Consider the following 24369-nt stretch of genomic DNA (forward strand, 5'->3'; position numbering starts at 1 on the left):
CAGATCTGCAGTGCCAGGATCAGTTATTTAATAATGAAATGCCATGTGTTTGCATGCAAAAGAACCTGGGGCTAAGCCCAGACAGTTTGGCCTCAAAGCCCTAGTTCCTGAAAGGAGGGAATGTAAATGTTTCAGACAATTAGGCCAGAAAAAATACCATTAAAAGCATCAACACAGGGGCATCTAGGTGGCTTAGTCAATTAAGTGTCCTACTCTTGCATTTGGCTGGGGTCATGATCTCAGGGTAGTGGGATCTAGCCCCCTGGTGTCCAGCTCTACGCTCAGCCCAGAGTCTGCTTGAGAGTGTCTCCTTCTCCCTCTGCCCCCCCTCCCACTCTCTCTCAATCAATCAATCAATAATAAATAAATAAATAAATCTTTCAAAAATAAAAGCATCAACACATATGTGTATAATGTGTGCATTATGGGTACTCACACAGCTATGTATCAATCACTACAGAAAAGTATTTGATGCAGTCTTTTCAAACTTTAGATGTCATATTTAATCTTCCTTCTGTTTTTTTTTTTTTTTTAATTTCCACATATGATTTACTGCCCCTTATTCGAATTTACTAAATAGCATTGCTGGAATTATTAGCACAATTTGATTTAGACCTGACTTTAGAGGTCTGACACTCTTCCTCTTAATTTACCTTTTCCTCTTACAAATCTGAGCTCAGTTCAGGGGCACCAACTGACCTTACTACCCAACATTATGGAATAGCTCCTGGCTTTGCAATTTCATTTGATGCTCCTCCAGAGGGTGAGTCATTCAGGCAGATGTAGGTTTGGTTTTAACTGGCAGAAGACTCAATGCCAGATCTTCTCTGGCAACAGTATAAATCCTCCCTAAACTCCTTGGAGAGCATTTAGCCATAGAGAAGAACATTAATAAAATATTTTGAAAGTAAAATCTTCCCTCTGCAGGGTAAATAACTCCTTGTATCGTATTAGATATCACTTCTTATTTGCCAAAAGAAGTTCTTTGTGGCAACTGCTTCCTTATATAAAATATCCTCAGCAGATATTATATTCAAATCTTCATGTAAATGTAGCTGCTTGTGTAGATTAACTTTTGATCAGAAAACTTCTGTCTTTTGTCTTATTTTCGAGTTTCATGAGGGAAGATATATGTTATGCTGATAATTCCTAATGAAATTTTTTTATCTCTAGGTCGGTGTTATAATTTTGTTTTGATAGATTTTAAAATTATTAGCAATAGCTTGTGCTCCTTATTTTAATAATGTCTTTATCAACACATATCTATATATGTGAATATTAGTAAAATTTTTAATATGTGACATATATATCCTTAGTTTTTCATTTTTCTATTAAAGGAAGTTCTAGTATAATTGTTTCCTAGAGTCATAGATATGGAAATTATATTACTTATTTTACAATAAAAAGTAAAAATTAATTTAAATGTTAAATTCGCTAAAAGTGCGTTTGGAATAGTAGAGTTACATGTTACTTTCTTAGCTTAAAAAGAGTATAAAAGTGAAGCTCATTACTCTCAATAAAAGTTATTAACAGAGGTTTGAAAATCATAGATATTTTTACAATATATCATTTAACACCAAAAAAGCATAAATATATTTGCATAATAAAATGTTCACCTTAAAAAAAATACATTACTTACTGTTGATTCTCAGAATCAGGTGAAGCATCGGCTTTATCTGTAGGAAGAAAAAGGTGGAGAGAAAGAAGTTTAGAGCAGTATATATGCATTACATTTATTTCCTGTTTTTGGCCAATTATAGTTGTGCAAGTAAATCTAAGTCAACAGGTCTGAAACAGGATTTGTCATACCAATAGTCTCATTGCTGATTGTCTAACTGCAGTTTTGGCAATATCTTGTGATTCTCCACATGGCTTTTTTTTTTTTTTTCTTTTTGAATGGCTTTTATTCAGCTCAAGTGATGTCCTTAGATGTCACCTTTGCTGTGCATTTATTCTCAAGTGCCCCTTTGGTTCCTAGAAGTGAATTCTCTGTAGACTTTAGGTAGAGGGTATTTAATGTTTCCCAGGGCCAGAGGAAGGCAGGTTGAAGACCCTGTGCAGAGCTTTTTCTCCTATGGAGCTGGGAAAGATGTTTCCTCATTTAAAGCAAATGCCTTTCTTCTGGATATTTCCCAGGATGCAGAATGAGTCTATAAGTTGACATATTATTGATTTGAGTTAGAGAGCAAGAGAGAGAGTGTAAGCGGGGAGGAAAGGGAGAAGCAGGTTCCCCACCGAGCTCAACCCGGGGCTCAATCCCAGGACCCTGGGATCATGACCTGAGCCAAAGGCAGACACTTAACCTACTGAGCCACCCAGGTGCCCCCCCATTTTACTGTGTTCTAAAGCAAATTACACCTACTTTGGCATCCTTTCAGGGTTGGCCCTGTAACATGAAGCTATGTCAACATTAAACTAAATTTTCACATCTAGAATGTAGTTTTCTGATTTGAAAAATTTTAAGGCAGAAAGATTTTATCTCCTTCATATGAAAATTTTAAGGTCTTTAAATTAGACAATGCAATGCATTCTGATTCTAATTGGATAAACTCGCTGCTTTTAAAAAATGAATTTGGTTGTAAGTATGTGTGTTACACGTAGTTGCTGTGTGGGTGTTCCCACTTTCTGCATCTCCTTAGGAGGGTTTGGCTCCAAAACATTTTTTAAACTTCATTCTTGATTTCCTGATTTTCAGGTTCTGGATTTCTCCTTAGAAATAATATTAAGAGTCCTGACAAAGTATGTGGTGATGTAAGGGGGGGCCCCCCAGAGGGAATATCAGCCAGCCTGTCTTGAGCAACGGTTCAGATCCTGTATTCTGGTTTAGACGGTCAATGGTAAGGCAGGGTTTTTGGACCAGGTATGTACACCAGTGTTCCTCAGTGCCTGGACCTGCCCAGTGTTTCAGCAATGTTCAGGAATATGGTTTTTGAGAAAATTCTCCTTTTCTGCTGCATTCCTGATGGGGAGCTGGTAGCTTCAGGTATTATGTGCAGTTAATGGGATCAATGGAGAAGTTTGCTGTTTGGGGCCTAGGGTTTGTTACTCTCAAGACTCACCGAGTAATTTGAGATAAACCACCACCATGGATGTTCACTGTGCTTTGTGGCCTGTTACAACCTCTGTACGATACGTAAGTTGTATGCTCTTAAGTTCAGGTACAACAAGGTCAAAAGTTACTGGACTGTTAAAACAAGGGATTGTTTCAGGGTGATGCATGTTTGAAGCACATCATTGACGGTATTTCCTTCTCTTCCGCGGTCATGACCTGGGCCTTGGGAATCTATCATCTAAATTTTTTCATAGCTTTACTTTCTCCAAAAGTGGATTCTTCTTTAATGGAAGATCCAGGTAGAGTAGAAATTGTCTGCGTGGCTCTGTTTGTTTGGGGAGAGTTGTGTTTTTGTATGCTTCACAGGATTGCCCCTTTTCTACAGAAACATTTGAAATCCAAACTTTTGAAACTGTTCTCTCCATGTTTAAAAAGTGCCTAGAGGGGCACCTGGGTGGCTCAGTCATTAAGCATCTGCCTTCAGCTCGGGTCATGTTCCCAGGGTGCTGGGATCGAGCCCCGCATCGGGATCCCTGCTCTGCGAGAAGCCTGCTTCTCCCTCTCCCCCTCCCCCTGCTTGTGTTCCCTCTCTCACTGTGTCCCTCTCTGCCAAATAAATAAATAAAATCTTAAAAAAATAAAAAAAATAAAAAGTACCTAGAACTTTGGCGATAGTCATAAATTTGTGTGTGGAATGGCTCATTAAATCCTCTTAACAACCACATGAGGTGAGTGCTCCTGTTACTTCATTTTACAGATGAGAAATAACGGCACACAGAGTTATGGGACTTGTCCAAGGTCACGTGGCAGAGGGCATGGGACCAGGGATGGCATTCTTTCCTAACAGCTGCCTGAGTTCTGTCTACACTTAAATCAGTTAGGTCCCCTAACCACAGTAACCAGAGGTTTCAACAGGCAACTCGCTGTGGCTAACTGAGGCCACTGGGATCCTGTCTGCCAACAGTAGGGCCCTTTTAAGGGTGGCGTTCTCTAATTTCCCAGGATGATGGATTGAAAAATTCCTTGCTCGCGCTGCTCCTGGCCATACCTTGGGCCAGTAAGAGGGCCCAAGTTCACACCTGACCCACCAGCCTGGGAGGGGAAAGAGGAAGCTCACAAACCAATGGGGAGTCAGTTATTCCTGCCAGCACATCTGTTGCCATGCTTAAACCCAGAGTGGTCCCCTGCCCATGGAATCCCCCTCATGATGGGAAAGACACACTTTCTGTGTACAAGATGTTTTCTCGAGACTGTTCAAATTGTGTACATGGCTTTCTACAGAATTGCTATTTCAAATTTAGCTATTGTATATTTATTCTTTGGAGCTTTTTTACAATTTATCCACATTTTTCACAATCAATACAGACACTTCTCCAAAGAAGACATACAAATGGCTCACAGACACATGAAAAAAATATTCAACATCACTAGCCATCAGGGAAATACAAATAAAAACCATGATGAAATACTTTGACAATTCTTAACCAAAGTATTCTCTTCACAACTTCAGAGTTTTCAAGATTACTTCTGCAAGAGTAAAGCTAAGCTTATTTTTGTGAACTATAGAGATCTAAAATAAGTAATCTGTCGGACCTTATTTTGGAGACTATTTTGGTCTTTTATCTTCGTAAATGGAAATACATAGGGCCTTTCATAACATAATGACAAAAGACCCCATAACCTCAGTATTTTTAAGTTCCAAGTTCTTATGGTATTAATTTTTTACTTTCTGTTTTTATAAAATTCAGTATATAACAATGATCTACATTACATACTAAATTATCATCATTTGGTTCTGTTCATCTATGGAGGGCCTTACTTAACTGTTCCAGGCTTATTTTTATATCTCAAAAATGAAGAGAGTCAGACTAATAATTTCCGGTTTTCTCTACCTCCAAAATGTCATGATTCCAAATACTGAGTTTTTATAAATGAGGGAGTATGAATTAATAAATCACATAACACATACCTAGCACTGGCAGGCATTTCTGGGTGCTCATGTTAGTATGTAGATTGCACAATGTGGTGAGTAATTCAGTAATTTTTGTTCATTTTCATGTGTATGCTAGCTTTATTAGTTATGTGGTTAAAATGTACTAGAACTGACTAGTGCCTGCTCAATAGATATATCATTTAATTACAGTTCATCGGTAAGTTACATAATTGAATATTACTCTAGATGTTCTTTATAAGAGAACTTAGAACTCTAGATTATACCATAAAATAAATCAAATCAAATCAAATATAAAATAAAATAAAAATCAAACACTGCTAACCATTCAGCGGCCATGTGTCCAGTTAGTTCTTAAAATGTATTTTATTTTACATAAATGTGAGGTGAAGTGAGAGCTCTCAAGAATCTGAATCAGCCACATGGATAAAATCACCTTGGAAACAAGATCTGTGCAGCGATTTTCTGTGGGAGAACATATTTCATGGGCAAGACCAGATCCAGAAGCACCCAGGGCCCATTGTCCTCTGTACTTAATGGTATATAATATTGTTAAGGGCTTGGGATTTATGATCTGATGGACAGGGGTTATATTTCCAAACCAGTGTGTACTGAGAAATTATTTTTCACATCCCAAAATGGGAATAGTTTTATTGTTTTATTTAATTGTGAGAAAATGAGAAAATATGTTTAAGTTGCCTGCTATGTAGTAAGAATTTCTAAAGTGTTAGTTCCCTCCCATTTTATGTGTTTTTTTCCCCTCTGTGTCTGGAGAAACCTGCCCCTAACACTTGTAAGCTATGTGATTATACTTGAAGTTTGTGAGAGGTGGTTTGATTTATGAAGGTATAGGTAGTTATGTGAGAAATTACCGTAAGAATCGGATAGAAAATGGCATAAAAAGGGAAAAAAATATTTTTGACTCATAATTAACACTTGATAGATTTCCTCTAAGTTTATATTCATTGTTACGACTACATGATCATAAGTGCACCATGATATATAAGGTATATTGCTTATCAAGTATTAGAAACCCTATTATTAAGTAAAACAAATATATTTTTTAAGATTTTTTATTTATTTATTTGAGAGCGAGAGAATGAGAGATAGAGAGCACGAAAGGGAAGAGGGTCAGAGGGAGAAGCAGACTCCCTGCCTAGCAGGGAGCCTGATACGGGACTTGATCCTGGGACTCCAGGATCATGACCTGAGCCAAAGGCAGTCACTTAACCAACTGAGCCACCCAGGCACCCTAAAACAAATATTTTTTAAAATGTGGTTACTTTGGGTCACAAAATACCATACACATATTGGATTGACAGTTTGACCTTAATCTCCCAAAATGGTTGCTTGCAACTACCTTTGTTCCCTCATCTGTCATGATTAGTTTGTCTTTTTCTGTACTGACATCCACCATTGTCATTGTCGGTCCTTTATGACCCATCCCTCCCAACTTTATCAGTGAGTACCTTTCATCTTGTTCTTATTTGCATATCCAAACTTTATATTAAAAGGGCAAGTTATTTGCTCCTGTGTCTAGATTTTAAATCCATCCCAACAATTTTACTGGAACGTGTGATGGAGTATCTCAGTGACCATTGTTATTAAACACTACATCCTATTTAGAGAATGTTGCCTTTCTTACTTCTAATCTATTCTTGGGTTTTACCCAGTCTACTCTACCCAGATTGACTGTAACATAAAGTAAATAAAGCAGAGCTTCCCTCCTTCCCTGACCAGCCCTCCTCTCATCTTAGACACAATAACAACTGTATACTGCCTTCTTGTCATTTCTGTGCTGACGGCTGAAACTAACTAGTCACTGCCAAGATGAATAGGATTCCGGCCTGAAAGGGGACCTCCCCTGGCCCAAATCTCTATGACTTTCACTTCCCTGTAACCACCTACCTAGAGCTTACTGGCTAAAAGCAGAATCTTTGGAAACTGTCAGCTTTAGGAAATCCTCTTCAAACCTCAGTTTTTCTCTTCTGTAAAATGTAGGTTTTCCTATGATAGGTTGCTTTGATGATTAAAAAGTGTATTGTACATAAAACTTTTAAGATGATACCTGGCATAGGATACTTAACAAATAAAACGAACATTTTTACTATCGTCTCTTAAGCCTGCTATTTGCTGAACACATAAAATATTTCCATAAATGCATTTCATTTGGCTGAATGGTTAATTCAGGGGTATTTATAAGATCAATTTCTTCTTTTAGATGTCGTAGGAAAGAATCCGTATAATTTAGTCGGAAGTTCAAGTGTTTAAGGCCCAATTCTATTAGAGACCATCAGGGTGACCTTAGGAAAATGAATGATCATCTCTGTGTCCTTGCCAAGAAACTGAGGGCTGTAGACGTAGGTGCATTTTAAAATCAGCATTCTCTCATAAATAAAGACATGTTGTAAATAATCATCTGTAGTGACTTTTTCCTTTGTCTTAGAAGATGTTGAGGAAGATAAATTAACAAACTGAATGCCAGAGAATGTTATGCTGGTGTACAGGAAGACTTAGAAAGTGAGGAGGGAAAGGAAAATAGCTTGTTCATCCTCCATCCTCTTCACTAGCATATATGGGCTCCCCATTGCTGAGTGCCTACTTCTTTTCATAAAAATTCATAGGTCAGAACAATCAAACAATTTATAAAGATTTTCATGATTATACATTCTTAATTCCATAGTAAACTTTTTTGTATTTGGAGATTTCAGAAGTGCTCAGAAAAACTAAGTGGGCTTCTATAGCATTTAATATATTAACTTATTGATGCTTGACATTCCTTATATTTTTTTTTGACTTGTTAAGTCACTTGCTTATGAATAGTATTCCTAATTTCACAGGTTATCACGCTAAGGAAAAAGAAAGTAGGTATTCCATAAAGTGTGAAAGTAGGTATTTCATAAAACTCTAATTTAAAATCAGGAAAGGTAGGTACCACCGGGCAGTGTTACACAATAAAAAACTATTCCATCAGAGTAAAAATTACAGATAATTAATGTTTCCCTAAAAGGAGAAGGGCAAACCCTACGGAGAGTAATCTTATCTGCAGGTGATTCTTTTTATTTACATTAAAATGCGTGCAATCTTGACACGAGTGTTTGCTCTTTCAGCTACTTCTGCCTGAAAGCCCCCACATTTGTGCCCAGCCTATCCTTAGATACAATTAAATCCAAGTCATTCTAGGTGGAATGATAGGTTCGGATAGAGAGCTTTAGACTGCAGGAACAGTTCCCAGGGGCCTCTGGAACATTTCTGAAAATTCAGACACTGCCCCAGTGCCATTAGAGCCTCCTCCATCATTTCAGTCAAGGACAGTCAACGTTCTGCTTTTTCCCTGCCTGGGTCCTTTGACTATGGTGCGTGTCACTTCGTTACCTTTCCTGAGGATGAGTGGTCATGTTCAGAATGTGCTCAGGTGACCTGACATCTTGTGTTCTTTCCAATGGTCCCGGTCCATTTAGTCACCACCGGTCACTACCTGTGGATAAGGAACAGTCATAGCCATGTGGATTTCTATGACAATTACATGAAAGTAATTTCAAATAATTTCCTAAAGGGAATTTTGTTTTCTAGCCCATTTCTACAAGTCGACTAAAAAAAAATGTGCATGTGGAATTGTCTGCAGTTCACACGTTGTCTGTTAAATCTCTTCATCTCCTAGAGTTTTCCCCACACCAAATTGTCATTCTTTCTGTTGTCCTCATTTATCTTCCCACGCTATAAGAAGAGAATGACTACAATGTCCTTGAGGGTTTCTATGTGGCATGACATGGTTGGTCTGTCATAGTCGTTTCCCCAGGGACACTTCAATTCTAGGTTATTTTGCTCAATACACACACATATACTTAAGCAACAAAAGCAATAAATGATTTAGTGAGCACCTATTTTAGGTGCAATTTATTCTGTCTTCTGTGGGGTGAAAGAGAAGAGATAGTAGACAATCCATTTGGACATATTCATACAGTATTCCTAATGATATAATCAAAATTAACAAGGGCACTTGATTTTTTTTTAAAAAAGCTTATGGATTTGTGTATTTTTTTTTATGTTTTGTTTTGCTTTATTTCATCCTTAGCATATAGAATCAAAATCTCTGGAAGTGGAGCTCAGATTTCAGCACTTTTGATAAGCTTCCTAAGTGATTCTTACATCTTGGGAACTCTTTTAAAAGCCATACATATGGGGAGTCACTTGAAAAGTTTTCTAAAGCTGGTTAAAATGGCCATCTAACTTATGATACTTTGAAGCTGAAAGAAGACACTATTAAAAATTATTGTTCAGGGTAACCTATCTATAACAGGGACTTCCTAGACCAAGAAGTACTATTGTTCTAGTAAAAGCTGAATACTAAGGAACGTGTTTTGAATATAAAAATCCAGGACAGACTAAAAATTTTTCAATGTATCCTAGACTGTTGGCTCCATATTATCCTGACTCATATCTAATTAGAACAGCAGATTATGCCTCCAAGTTATTGCCACTCCCAGCTCATCTATTACATTCCCAGAACCACTGTCCGAGTTTGAGCCCTCATTTAGCTTCTAGATCATGGTGCTGGCCTTATAATGGCTCTTGCTTTCCATGTTTGTCTTTCTTCCATTCTTTCTTCCCATCTGATATCACAGTAATGATGCATAAATGATCATTTTATTATCATGCTTAAAATGTGTTCATGTTTCTATACAATTTAAACTATAATGATAAACAGAATAAACGATAAAATACATGCCATAATAATATTGACATGAACAAGAAGTTACATAGGGGTAAACAGAACACTTATTTAGCCATTGTAAATCAATACTTGAAAATACCAGTTAGCAAATTGCCACTTCTCTTACCCTTTCAAGTGCTCCTTGCCCCACTGCAGAACTTCCTTAGCCTTTGCCTTCAGAGCCTATACAGACATTCCCACAATCTGGTGACAAATAAGGCTAGGCCTGGCGTGGCAATGTCCTCCTGCACCCAGCTCCCCTGCTATGGCTTCAAAGAGTTTTAATAGGTCAGTGCCTGTGTGGTACATTTAGAATAATCTTCTTTTCATGGTATACAATTCTTCATGGTTTGGCTCCTTCATACCTCATGTGCTCCATGGCCCAACTTCTCCCACTCTGCTTCACTGCTCTGAAAAACCACATCTTCTCTCATGTCCCCATACTTGTGCACCTGCTTTCTGGAACACTCTCTTTCCCTACTTTCCTTCTTCTCAAACTCTTATTTATTGTTTGTATCCCAGCTTATTTTTTTTTTTTTCATGATGGTCTTCCTTAGGTCCTGTAGGCATGTTTGAATATGTTTCCCAAACTCACATCTTATTTTGTACATATGGCTAACTCAATAATTTTTAAATGTGGCTTTTTATATACATGCTTATTTCCCTTCTAAACAGTAATAATCTTGACCCTTGGATTTTCAAATATATTTATCCCCAGTTCTTAGCACTTTTCCTTCATGTAGTATATGTCAACATATATTGACGTATAACAGATAAAAAATTAATAAATAAAGAATGCTTACTGGAAAGAATACATAAATTTTTAAAAGTTGGTTAAGATTAGTCAGTGAGGTCTTCATGAATGTGATGCATTTTGAGCTGAAGTTTGAAGGAGTAAGGGACATGGTGGGTTGGAGATGAGGGTGATTCACATTCCCGGTGAGGCCACCAACAAAAGCAAAGCATAGGAAGAGAAATGAGGACATATGTGAGTAGAGAATGGCAACACTGGGTTAGTAAGCAAATGATAGAGAAGGAAGAGAATTATCTCAACACGTTGTATGTCAGTTTGAGGAGTTTAGAGCCATACTACTGGAACCAGTAAATCCCAAGTTTTATTTCCTCACTGTAGACTTGAGTTTGTAACAATTGGAAGTTTGTTCTTCCCTGGGGCTTGGTTCCAACTCCATACAATGTCATCAACTGTGTCCCAGAAGGATGCAAATCCATGTTAAGCATTAACTAATCTTTCTGTGCATGTACTTTCCCTGAGTTCATTATGTTCACTCAAAGGTCAACTGACGGCCACTTGAGCCTGCTGGTTTATTGTTCTTTAAGCAAATGATTCTTTGTCAAATGTTAATCCCTTTAAATTAAGGCCCAAGAAATAAAGAAATCCATTTAGTGATTTATGTGGATTTGCTACACCTGGTATAGTTCCTTGCTCTTTGCCATGTGACCTTTGTATGCTAGTTTTAATAATTCACTTGTGTTTAAAGATCACCTATGACTCAATAGACTCCAATTCTTATGATTGTGAAACCATATTTCATGCCTCTCATTCACGAAAACACCTCATCTGCCTTTAATATGAAGCTAATAGAATAATTGCAACTGTCTGTATTATTATTTCTACCTTTCTAAGGTTAGTAATTGTCTCTAGAATACTCAGAGTGAAAGCAATCCAGTTTGATCAGGTTAAATAAATTCTCGCCCAAGATTTTATTATTTCTCCCATGTTATACGAAATTGTAATCACCTATACTCATTTCATTTCATCTTAAGCAAAAATAAAAGTTTTTAGGACAATGGGATCCTAGACTGGGATTAGAAAATAAATTACAATTCTTTATGAATAATTAATGCTAATCCCTTTGAGTGGATTCAGATTATGTTATTTACTCAAGTGATACTGTCCTAGACAAATTTCCTTCTTACCTGGGGTAAGGACACTTCTGTTCTGCCTGCTGGACAAGTTTTTAGATATAACTACCACATGCTGTTCTCCAGTTTTCTAAATTTCCCTGTCTTGAGTTGGGCCTCCAGCTATTCTTGGTTATTTATCCATGTGTTTTTACTGCTTGAGGGATACCACCTCCATCCCCACCCCAGCCTAGGAAAATATTTGAGTAGGACACTACTTTTCTACCCATGGTTCTCAAGATTAGTTCTGAGGCAACTTTTAACTCACCCATTGCTCCTCTTCATTTTATTGCTTAACCTGATTTTTTAAAGACTTTCTCTCCATTAGTCCCAAACTCAGAAGGCTTCTCTTCTACTAATAGCACAGTGTGCTTCCTATGAAAATCACACTCCCTCTCCCTGATGATGCTCCAGCCACATGAGACTTCCTAACACTTTGGGATGAAAGGTCATTTCCACGATAGACACTTCTGGGCTCTCTGCCTGGATTTCTGTAGCCTGGACCTACACCTTAGTCATAGCTTCATGACAACCTGCCTCATGTCCTTCAGCTTTTAGCTCAAATTCTAGTTTTTTAGAAAGGCCTTTCCTGACTCCTTTGGACTGTTCTGCACATATAGGCTCAATACAAATTTGTTGGATAAGTGACTGGACAAATATGATATTATAAATGTCATATTTGAGAAAATGAAAAGATGTTGAAAGTACTGGAAATGTGTGGATAAGATGAGAAGGCCAGAAATAGATACTGATTTTCCACATTTGTTTAGCACTTTACAGTTCACAAAGCACCTCACATACATCATCTGAATTTTTGAACCTCCATGATGGAAAAGTGTTGCTCTCTCCATTTCCTAAGAATGAGTTTTAGAAAAGTAAAATAAAATCTTAATATCATTTAGTAATAAATAGAAGTTGGAAGTTAAACTATACTCTCATCCCCAAATTTAATGCTTTGTCTTTTGTGACATGTCGGAATCCCCCGACTTAAATTGTGAGATTTGTAGGTGAAATATCAGCAAGATTAGGTGAATGGCAACTATCACAAGTTGCACACTTTCATGGGTAGATATTCAAATACCTTTCCTGCTGAAGAACACCTTATATTCAACCCTCTGTGAAGCTCTGGTGTAACATCTTCTCAGTTCTACCACCAACCTCTAACTCCATGCTTTAGTTTTCTTTCTATTAACTGGGGTTAGTTATGCACATATTTCATGGAGTAGTTGTGAGAATTAAATCTTTTTCAGAACATCGCTTAAAGCATGAAAACTCCTATTATGATTACTGTCATCATTGTCATGAGTACAATTTTATATGTTTAATAAAGACTTTCCTTCCTCTTGAGAAAACTCTGAAAGTACAAAATATGTGACAGTTTTATCTGTAATTAATTTTTTAGGACTTTCATCATTAATTGCATGAAAGGAGAGTTCTTTATTTTTAATCTTCAGACCTTTAGTTGAACGTGGCTTGACCCTTGGCACTTTTCTTCTGAGGTTCTAGCCAGCCCTAAACAGGAAGTGCTAGAATGTATCTAACTGATCCTGATTTGTTTTGCAGTTATAAATTACAAAAGAATAAGGTCTCACTGTGAAATACATCAGAACTTAAGTAAAATCATATATTTCAGAGATTGAAAGGACGTTTAAGAAAAGGGCATTAACTATCATCTGATTTTCTTTTTCTTTGAAAAGATTATTTATTTGTTTAAGAGAGAAAGAAGGCACAGAGGGAGAGTGAGAGGGAGAAACAGATGCCCCGCTGAGCTGAGAGTCCAATGCAGGGTTAGATCTCAGGACCCTGAGATCATGACCTGAGCCCAAGGCAGATGCTTAACCAATTGAGCCACCGGGGGCCCCCTATCACTTGATTTCTTTTTTTAAATTTTATTTTATTATGTTATGTTAATCACCATACATTACTTCATTAGTTTTTGATGTAGTGTTCCATGATTCATTGTTTGTGCATAACACCCAGTGCTCCATTCAATACGTGCCCTCTTTAATACCCATCACCAGGCTAACCCATCCCCCCACACTCCTCCCCTCTAGAACCCTCAGTTTGTTTCTAAGTCCGTAGTCTCTCATGGTTCGTCTCCCCCTCCGATTTCCCCCTCTTCATTTTTCCCTTCCTACTATCTTCTTCTTTTTTTTTTTTTTTTAACATATAATGTATTATTTGTTTCAGAGGTACAGGTCTGTGATTCAACAGATATTGGGGAGGGTATGTGCTATGGTGAGTGCTGTGAATTGTGTAAGACTGTTGTATCACTTGATTTCTAACCCAATTCCTTAGCATGAGTAAACACAGTCCTTCATGTCCCTTTTCAGTAAACACAGAGACAAGAAATTTTCTGTTCTTTGAACTATTCAATACGGTGTGGGTTTTGTAACTCTTCATAATTCGTTTTACTAGGATTATGTTTGCTTTTCTCTCTTCACACTGCTCCAAAGTAGATCTTGCTGATGGATTTCACTAATATGTAATTACATTTTGAATATTGAGGTCCCTAGCCAGGAGACTAGAGTCTGCTGGCAGATGCCAATGCTGTACCTAGTAGAAAGAACTCTTGGTCCATTTCCATGATTCGACTCTATTTGCAAGGGAATTGCTAGGATTCCTGGTATGAAGGGAAGAGCAGTGATTTATGTTCTCCTTAGAGGCTCTATACTCAGAAACTTCTTCCTCATGCTCTCACCTTCCCTGAAATCTTTGATAAGATTGTAGAAATAAGAAGTAAAGCCTTCCAGTAATGCATAGTCTGATACAATGGTTCTCAACCCTATTGGACCCAGTGCTCCCATTTTGTTTGTTTTTTGAACATTATATCTCCATTATTTATTATTTTATAGCTAGAAGTTTGTACCCTTTGTACCCAATGCTTCCCTTTTATCACAAAATCTTTTTTAACATCTCCTTTATTATTCTAAAAGAAATTCAGAGAATAACATATCCAGGTTTTCCCTTAGAGCATGTGAAGCCCAGAGAAAATACTTTGTGTGGGATCCCTTTCTACATAAACCACTTATCTCACCTAAAATCAGCATGTAAACACCATTCTATTGACCCACTATCATTTGATCCTGTAAAAAAAAGAAAAGTACTACACTGACCAGTGAGAGCTATCTATTCACCAGGCAGCCCACCTAGAACTAAGGCCTTGCCACAGAGCATGAGGCACCCTATGGGTTCAACTGTGTTGCTTTAGGGGGCTCTTAGACCCCACGTATGGGGCTGAGGGTTGGAGAGCGGCCCATAGTGGAGTAACAGGTACTGGGGCCCATACTTCTGGGAGACTTAGATATTTTCAAGGATGTTACTCTATAGCACGGGAGCACCCTTGAGACCCAATTAAAATACATCCATGGGGCAGGAACCTTGCCAGCCCATGTTTAAAAACAGTAACAAACATATTTCTAGGGATAATTTTTTAAAAGATTGTTATTAATAATGCCCATGTATAATGTAATAGGAAGATAAAATATTCATTATAAATTACACACATTTCAATACAAAAATTTTGAGGCACAGCTATACCAGAAGACTTAATGAAATTGTTAGGTGATCTCAGCCTCTTTTGATGAATACACTTGTAGTTAAAAGAATAAGAATGTCATGGGCCATTCTGTACAAGGAGTACAAGAAATGAAAGAACGGATGTACAGATGGACACCAGAAAAAATAAAGTTAGGATAGTTAATGAGGAACTTGATATATCAGTATATGATCCAAAAAAGAGGTAAATAACCTTAATAAATTTGAGATTATGTGGCAAGAAAAATTAAAGACTGGCAAACTGAAGAAATAAAAGAGTAAGAATTTTTTATATGTGAACTCAGCATTTTTTGTAAATGCATTGCTAAAATAACTCTGTGCTGTGACGTAAGTTTCAGGGGACCACTGTGCTTTGAAGTGAATATTCTAAGGCTCCTTCCTGTGCCTGGAATGGACTAGGGTCTGCAGTGCTACTTAGGAAGAGTGCTCAAGCCAGACCAGTACCTGTATGGGCCCAGTTCCCATTCTCTGCTTTGCATTGCTGTCCAGTCCTCTACATATGGAATGGAATTGATGAAGGGTTCCAATACTTTCACCACTTACCTTGGAATCCCAGCACATGTCCAGGCACACTCTCAGTCTCTGGTGTTTTAAACAACCTTGCAGGCCATAGTCTTGAGGAGGTGTTGGGGACCGTAGGACAAGTTAGAAAAATAAACAGTAATTCACGAGGCTACAGAGAATTTGTGTGACACCTTGCTTGAGATGGTATGGAAGTAAGATTGAGTATGATCTCTGACTCCGGCAAGACTGCCTGTGTTGTATTATTGGAAAGTTGACAGAGGCTAATGATTTTAAAGGAGAGGTAATATGTGACAAAAGTACAAATATCTCCCAGTTTTCTTGTTCATTGTGGCCCTATGTAAACAGTAGAATCAGAGATTCAGCCAAGGAATGCCTAACTCACAGTCTACTAAACCATTTCATGTTTTGCTTTCAGACCCTGAGGTCTCCTGAGAACTATTTAATTATTAGCATGTTATTAGCATATTGTACTCATTACACATTTTAAAGAAAATATGCATTATTTTTAAAATCAGAAAAAAGTATTATTCTGCATAATTTGTTTTTACTCAAATGAAAATATTTTAAGAACCAGTGGTAGAACACAAAAGAAAAAATGAAGATTTATTTTGTCTTCAGGATATGATTTTCTTCGTGATATTAATTATTCTACTTTTAGATAAGGATAATTTCCAGTTATTGAAAATTGTGTGGAAATAAATGAAATAAAAGTTTCTTCATATTTGTCAATCTAATGATCTAAACAAATAGTTGCCTGATTTGATTCTCTATTTAGTCTCATTCTTGTCCCAGTCGTTGAAAATGTCCTTCAGCCTGGAAGCCTTGTGATTCTTTGAACCATAATCATTAATTATTGACCATGTATGATAGTAAGTCGTATTCTTGCAAAAAATACACTTTTATAAATTTTTCTGACATTTCCTATGTGTTTTGTGAACTTGGATGAATTTTGCCATTATTTTGGGACTTTCCAAGTTTGGTATGTCTTCTAAAGAACTACTGGCATTACTTCTCTAGATTATTGTGTTTCTGTTTAGATAGAAAAATAGAAGGTGCAAACATCTATACTTTTAAGTATGCTGCATTTCTGCAGACAGAAACGTTGGCTCAAACTATAGAATTGACATTATACCATCTAGTGCCTTCCAGCCTTGGTTATATAATGCAAATCGTACAGAAAGAAGGAAAGGAAGCATAAATGGTACTTCCTAGTTTAGCATAAACATGTTTTCAGATGTGTGTAATACTGTGGTCCTGTAAAATCACTGTACTAGTACTTAAACAGTGTGGTTGACTTAGGAACACAGTGTTTTCTTCAGTTAGTTCCGCTTGGATTCCACTGCTGAAATAGAGACTATCTCCATACCTAAGAAATGGGATGAAATGACACCAACATTAATGACTCTATACATATGTAATACTGTAATTATAGTGTAATGGATATGCATGTATCAAGAGTTTGGAATATAAACTAACAAGCAATTGCTTATATTATTATAAGTTACTGCAAGAATGGGTTCTGAAACACCACTGGGTGCCTCCAAGATGTTCACAACCCAAATATCGACTCGTTAGGAGTAAATGCTCTAACTTCACTGTTAATTCTATCATTCAGGCTTCCCGGATATTTTTTATGTTGTTCCCACTAACATCTTTGCTCTGTCTGCAGTATCTCAGTATATTTAACGAAGTTTGACTCACCTTCTCAGTTTGACCTCCCTCCCTGAGTGGGATAGTAGAAGTATGGATTTTTGTTTAGAATATCGTCTGCAAAATAATAACTCCAGATCACATCCTTTCAAATAATTTCTGCTTGTTGGCAAGATTTTCTGCGAAGTCGCACCTTCAGATTTGAAATTCTTAGTCCTCTAAACATGTAATCAAGTCTGTAGTAGTTCTAATGTTCTTTCCAACCTAGGAAGCCTCAATCATCATGAAGTTCTCAGAACCACAGGACACACTCCTAGGGGACAGCTAATTATTTACTTCGGGTATTTTAGCACTCCAAAAAATTAAGAGGCATAGTTTATGTCAGTTTTCAGGAATAATTCTAATTTCTCAGGAGACCATTGCCTTCTCCTCTGAGAAGACTTATGCTTTTTCTCTGATTACCCCTTTTTGACCAGTTCTACTCATAGAACTTCCTCCCATCCTTTGCTCAAACATAATTTGAGGGAGGAACACAATGTTCTCTTTAGTTAGTTCTACTTGGAAGTGTCCTATAGACACTTCACTAAGCTCACTAAGTCTAAAACTATTCTGTTTGCTAAATAGCTTTTATTCTCTGCCATTCGGCAATCTTTCTGAATCTAAATCCTTAAAGCTAAATAAGTGGTTTGTTAAAATTTACTGATACATGTGGATATAATGTGGATGTGGATATAATCACATGTATATAATATGGATGTGGATATAATCACATGTATAAAATAAAAATAGATCAGTTTGGACCATTGACAATGGTGTTTTCCCAAAAGCAGTAAATAAAACAGGACTACATGAATAGTTTCAAGAGAAACATAGGTCCAGGTAGTTTTACGGGAATTCTTCAAGGCCATGTGTGTACTCTTTCCTAAAAATGATCTTTCTGAGACCGTATCTACAGATTCTTGCCAATTTTGTGTTGATTGAAACTTTGTGCTGATTTTCTTTCCTTAAGGTTTCTGCAAAGCAACTCTTGCACATCTTGAATGGTGAGTTGCTTCAAGATGCAGAACCTCTAAGGACTCAGCAAAAGGGCAATCTGAATTATAGGTATCAGGGAAAGCCTTCTTTAATTAAGGCACCAAAAGGAAGAGTGTAGAGGTAAAGTTTTATATTTTCTTCAATATTTGCACTCAAGCATTAAATACTATAAATATTGTTTAGAAATCCACACTGTTACATTAGTTTCAGGTACTTCTACATTAGAAACCCTGCACACAAGGTTCTTGCTAACACTCATGTGGTGATGTTTAAAAAAATTATTAACCTCAAGGGGCTTAGTCTGTGAATTTTTTTAACAAGAAATATATTTTTCACAGAAAATAGAAGCCTCCCTTCTCAAAAGATTATAAGTGTAACTGGGTATTTACCCCAAAGATACAAATGTAGGGATCCGAAGGGGTACATGCACCCCGATGTTTATAGCAGCAATGTCCACAATAGCCAAACTGTGGAAAGAGCCAAGATGTCCATCGACAGATGAATGGATAAAGAAGAGGTGATATATATACATAATGGAATATTATGCAGCGAAAAAAAGGAATGAGATCTTGCCATTTGCAACGACGTGGATGGAACTGGAGGGTGTTATGCTGAGTGAAATAAGTCAATCAGAGAAAGACATGTATCATATGACCTCACTGATATGAGGAATTCTTAATCTCAGGTAACAAACTGAGTGTTGCTGGAGTGTTGGGGGGTGGGAGGGATGGGGTAGCTGGGTGATAGACATTGGGGAGGGTATGTGCTATGGTGAGCACTGTGAATTGTGCAAGACTGTTGAATCACAGACCTGTACCTCTGAAACAAATAATGCAACATATGTTAAGAAAAAAAAAAGATAGCAGGAGGGGAAGAATGAAATGGGGGGAAATCGGAGGGGGAGACAAACCATGAGAGACGATGGACTCTGAAAAACAAACTGAGGGTTCTAGAGGGGAGGGGGTGGGGGGATGGGTTAGCCTGGTGATGGGTATTAAAGAGGGCATGTTCTGCGTGGAGCACTGGGTGTTATGCACAAACAAGGAATCATGGAACACTACATCAAAAACTAATGATGTTATGTATGATGATTAACATAACAATAACAAATTAAAAAAAAATAAGTGTAATAGCAATCTCAAAAGGTTATTTCCTTTTAAGGTAATTTTTTTCCCCTAGAACAAAAAATAAAACCTTTCTTTTGATGGAGCCACACAAACAAAATGATCAGTATTATCAAAACTAATAACAAAATATCAGAAAACCATATATATATATATGGCTTCTTTTTATGTTTTATTTTTTTTATTGAAATATAGTTGACAACAATGTTACATTAGTTTCCAGAACATAACTTCTTAACTTTTTCTCTCATGTCTCTGAAATGCTTTCTGGATCATTGTTTTAGTCTGCCTGAATAAGACAAAGATCTTTTGAGGGGTGCCTGGGTGGCTCAGTCAGTTGAGTGTCTCTTGATTTCTGTTTAGGTCATGATCTCAGGGTTCTGGGACAGAACCCCAGGTCAGGCTCCATGCTCAGTGGGGAGCCCACTTCAGGATTCTCTCTCTCCCTCTGCTCCTTCCCACCCCTCTCAAATAAATGAATAAATCTTTTTTTAAAAAAACTAACTAAATAAATAAATTTTTTCTTTTTAAATAAAGATCCTATGGGATGGTGCTCCCTAACGGTTAGAGCACAGACTATAGTCTCCACTACTCAACCCTAGACAAGATGCTCATTCTCTCTCTGTTTAACATATTTTATTTGTAAATGGGATAACTTTACCTTGTAGTATAGTTTTAAAGAATAAATGACTTACCCCTGACAAAGTCCTTAGTCCAAGGGTTAAAGTAAGTTCTCAATAAATTGAATCTATTACTAACCCATGTGAAAAGAAAGGGCAGTTATAATTTGTCATTTAATTAGTTGAGTCACTTAATAAGAACTTGTTGAGCTCCTACAGTGTGTCAGATAAGGTTTTACGTGTTGCAGATGCCCAGATGAATAAGACATAGACTCCTCTTCAAAAAGTTATTTGGAATATATGCAAAACAGGGTAAAAAGAGAGTAATGTACAGCAAGATATCACGTAAGCAGCTCTCTACTAAACTATAGTAGTCCTCGCTCTTCCATTGGCTACAAATTAATGAAAGTTGTACTATACCTTCAAGGTATCATGTAAAAGACAAAAACAACCCCCCCCAAAAAAAAGACTGTGTGTCAAAACTTCAGTAGTGATATAGTGGCCCTTTTCATTGCTAGGGAACAGGATGTGTTAGAACCTTTACAGTCCAAGCAGGTGTTAAATAGAGCAGGTGTTAAGTCTGAGCAGATGACTGTAGTTCAAGAGAGTACACTTCAGTGTATTTCAGAACATATTCAGTCCAAACATTGACAAGGATATTGCAAGACTACAGGTAAACAAAGGGCTTGACATGTTTTACAGCATCAGACTGAATTTATTTAATATATACTTGAAATACTTCTTCTTTCCAGTGGAACTCTGATCTCGTGAAAATGTTCTTAATCCTAAAAGTGGTAGTATAGATAAATCACCCTCATACTCTTAATGATATGTGTTTAGAACTTTTGTCAAACACTGGTGAGCACTTTAGAAAGACTATCTCCTGTAGTCTTCGCAAACACACACACACACACACCCTTGATATATCCTAATGCCATTTCCATTTTGTAGACAAGGAGTTAAGGATGTCTATGTCTTCCTCCTGCTAAAGCTTGCAGAATATTTATTATCAACTTCTTCTGACTTTCCATAGAGACTTCTCACTGGTTATACAGAAATTCAACTTTCTGTATTTTCTCTAATAATAGATTACCCTGTATCCTGACTAGCTTGCTTTCTTTTCTGTAACATGTTATGTTAAACAGAATATTGAGTTTATTTTGACAGGAAAAGAAACTTCCTGCTTTTGGAGAATGAAGTTCCTGCTCTGCAGCAGTATGGACATCGGTACATTTCTGCTCTCATTTTGCAGCTTGTATTTTACAGTTTGTCTTTGAATTATCATGTGAGTTACACTTTCAATTTACAAAGCACAGGATCACCAACAAATCCTCCTATGTGCTATGTGCTAAATATTGAGTGAGGCCCTGGAATAGAGCCTTGAGTAAAATGTAATCTCTGGCCTTTGAGATCTGGAGGAGATGGATGTGTAAGCAAAGAATCCCAATAATGTAAAAGAGTAAAACAAGAGGTTTGCATGAAGAAGAAAACACCCCAAAGGTGTGATTCATTTGTCTGATTTAAACTGTACAAGAGTATACAATGAAAAGTAAGCCTCTTATTTTTTTTTTTCTATCTGCACTAGCAACCAAATCATAGCTTTAAACAAACAAACAAAGACAGGCCAAACCCTTAAATGTTCAGCTCTTTTCTGAACTATCAATTTTCTCCTATAGACACAAACTTTGGATTTACCTTCTTTTTTATCTAAATGACTCTAATAAGGCAAAAAGTAATTGAATTTATTTCATTCTATTTTATTCTATTTATATTTCTTTAAGTTCTCAGACACTGTAGTTTTGGGGAAATCTGCTTTCATATATAGGAAGTAAGAGTCAAACTGCAAAAGGAATGTATAGCCAGAGAGCTAAAGTTCTGGTCTTCTTGTTTTTTTTTTTTTTTTCTTTCTTTCTTTCAATTTAGACCTCTGTCATTTGTCTATTAGCTTCTGAACCAGTTTTCCCTATTTGGCAAGAGCCTTAGATAAAAATTGTAGCCAATAGTCTCAAGTATGCCAATCAGGGTTTCAGAGAAATAATTTGGGAACTAGAAATAATCTCAGAATATATATAGATACCATTTTTTTCAAATAAAAAAGTCCAGAGAAGTGAAATGTTTTGCCATAAAGCTAGATATTAACGTTTCCTTTTTTTTTTTAAATGTCTTCACATGTTTATTGGCCATTTCTTTTTCCCTTTACAGTAAAATGTCCACATCTTTTGCCCATTTTTCTATTTCCTTTTAAGGTGATCTTTGTTCTATACCAGTGGTTCTCAAATTTTGACTGAAAGAAAAACATTGAAGAACTCTTTAAAGCAGACAACAACCCCCAGAGGTTGTGATTCAGTAGGTCTTGTGGATGTCCCAGAAATATGCATTTCTAACAAGTTTCTAACAAGTTTCTGGGTGTTGTTGCTGCTGGCTGGGAAGCACACACTGAGAACCTTGCTCTAACAGCATGCATCTGAGACCTCTAGTCTACTTGATGCATCTGAGGCCTCTAGTCTACTTGATGTATGTATTTTTAACCCCAAGCTTCTGAGAACTTACTCCTGGGCATTTCTCACCACAAATCTATATTGCCTTTTTCCTCCTGATGGGACATACCTTTCTGTAGCGTACCTAAAGGCTTTATTTGCTGATGGCTTGGTCTAAGAACTGAAGATTTTCTGAGCAATTAGTTGTTTATCTAATTATAGACCAATTAATGTATGCATGCTTCTCAAAATATAGAATGTTTTTTTTATCCCACCACCCTCATTTTCTTTATTGATCAAAATGATTCTCCATCACCATTCATGCTTACTTCCCCATAACTATCTAACTGGTCAATGAGGTCTACAGATTATTCTGTCACAGTTTCTACACTCCTGATCAGTCCTACTATCTTCCGCTTCCTTTCCTACCCTCTTTTACTGCCTGAATTCAGTTTGCCCTACCAAAAGTATTCCACTAACCTGCAAAGATTATACTTTCTTTTCTCTTTCTTCAGATACAAACTGACAAAAGTCATCCTTCTAAAGAATTCAGTATCTAAATAATTTCAGGGCTTTGTGAATATAATAAGAAAAATTAAATGCTTTCAGCAAACATAACTGCCTTATTTTAGTTTTAATGTCATTAGGTAATTTTTACTTTTCTAAAAATGAGATTTTGTAATCAACAGCTATAAATAACACATTTAACTTAGGCCAGTTGCTTTCTAGTAAAGGATTCATGTATGTTTTCAGAGGGAAAAAAAAAAAACCCTTGAGGGCGGAGCAAGATGGCGGAGGAGTAGGAGACCTAGATTTCATCTGGTCTCAGGAATTCAGCTGAATAGGGATCAAACCATTCTGAACACCTACGAACTCAACAGGAGACCGAAGAAGAGAGTAGCAACAACTCTCTGAACAGAAAAGTGACCACTTTCTGGAAGGTAGGACGTGCAGAGAAGTGAATCCGAGGCGATATTCGGGAGGATAGACGGCGGGGGAGGGGCCTCCGCCGGCCGCTTCTGGCAAGTGCTAGAGCCGCGGAGCACAGAATTGGACCTTTTAGAAGTTGGCTCCGTGGAGGGACGTCGCTGCAGTGGCTAAGCGGGGGGTGGAATCCTCCCGGGACAGTGTGGTCTCAGGACCCTTGGGGTCACGGAGAGACCGGGGGAGCCTGAGTGCGCCAGAGCTCCCAGGTATCAGAGCGGGGAAGCTGGCTGCAGAGACGGAGCAGAGTCGCGGGCTCTCAGCTCGGGGTTGCCATAAACTGTGATCTGCGGCCCAGTCGGGGCACGGCTCCTCCAGCAGGGACCCAGCAGGCGGCAGATCCGGGGAGACTCCCCTTCCTTCCCGGGGAGGAGTGGTGCGGGAACGCACTGCAGGGATCTGCTGGGTTTGGAGACTCTGCGCGGGGTCGGGTACCAGAGATAGCAACGCTAGGTCACAGGCCGGGTGAGCACGGAGTGCGGCCAGAGACCGGGGAGACGGGAGTGACTGCTTTTCTCTGGGGGCACACTGAGGAGCGGGGCCCCGAGTTCTCAGCTCCTCTGGGTGGAGATTGGGAGGCCACCATTTCTGCCCTGGTCCTCCAAGGCTGTACGGAGAGCTTGCAGGGAACAAAAGCTCCTGAGAGCAAACCGGAGCAGCTTCCTTAGCCCGGACCCACAAGGGCGGGGCAATTCCGCCTCCGGCAAAGACATTTGGAAACCACAGCAACAGGCCCCTCCCCCAGAAGATCAGCAC

The 24369-nt window shown here is 37.8% G+C and overlaps 1 protein-coding gene across 1 annotated transcript in view; it reads right to left on the reverse strand.

Annotated features, from left to right (window-relative positions):
• The window catches only part of LOC112838016 (cysteine-rich secretory protein 2-like), a 64375-nt gene that overhangs the window by 21863 nt on the left and 18143 nt on the right, over positions 1-24369 (reverse strand). The window contains exon 2 of the mRNA XM_025890746.2: positions 1640-1676. Coding sequence (XP_025746531.2) covers positions 1640-1676 — 37 coding nt within the window. The remainder of the gene's footprint in view (positions 1-1639; positions 1677-24369) is intronic.

The sequence above is a fragment of the Callorhinus ursinus genome, unplaced genomic scaffold, assembly GCF_003265705.2.
Source record: "Callorhinus ursinus isolate GAN/ISIS: 27379988/994484 unplaced genomic scaffold, GSC_fseal_2.0 scaffold22, whole genome shotgun sequence".
NCBI lineage: Eukaryota > Metazoa > Chordata > Mammalia > Carnivora > Otariidae > Callorhinus > Callorhinus ursinus.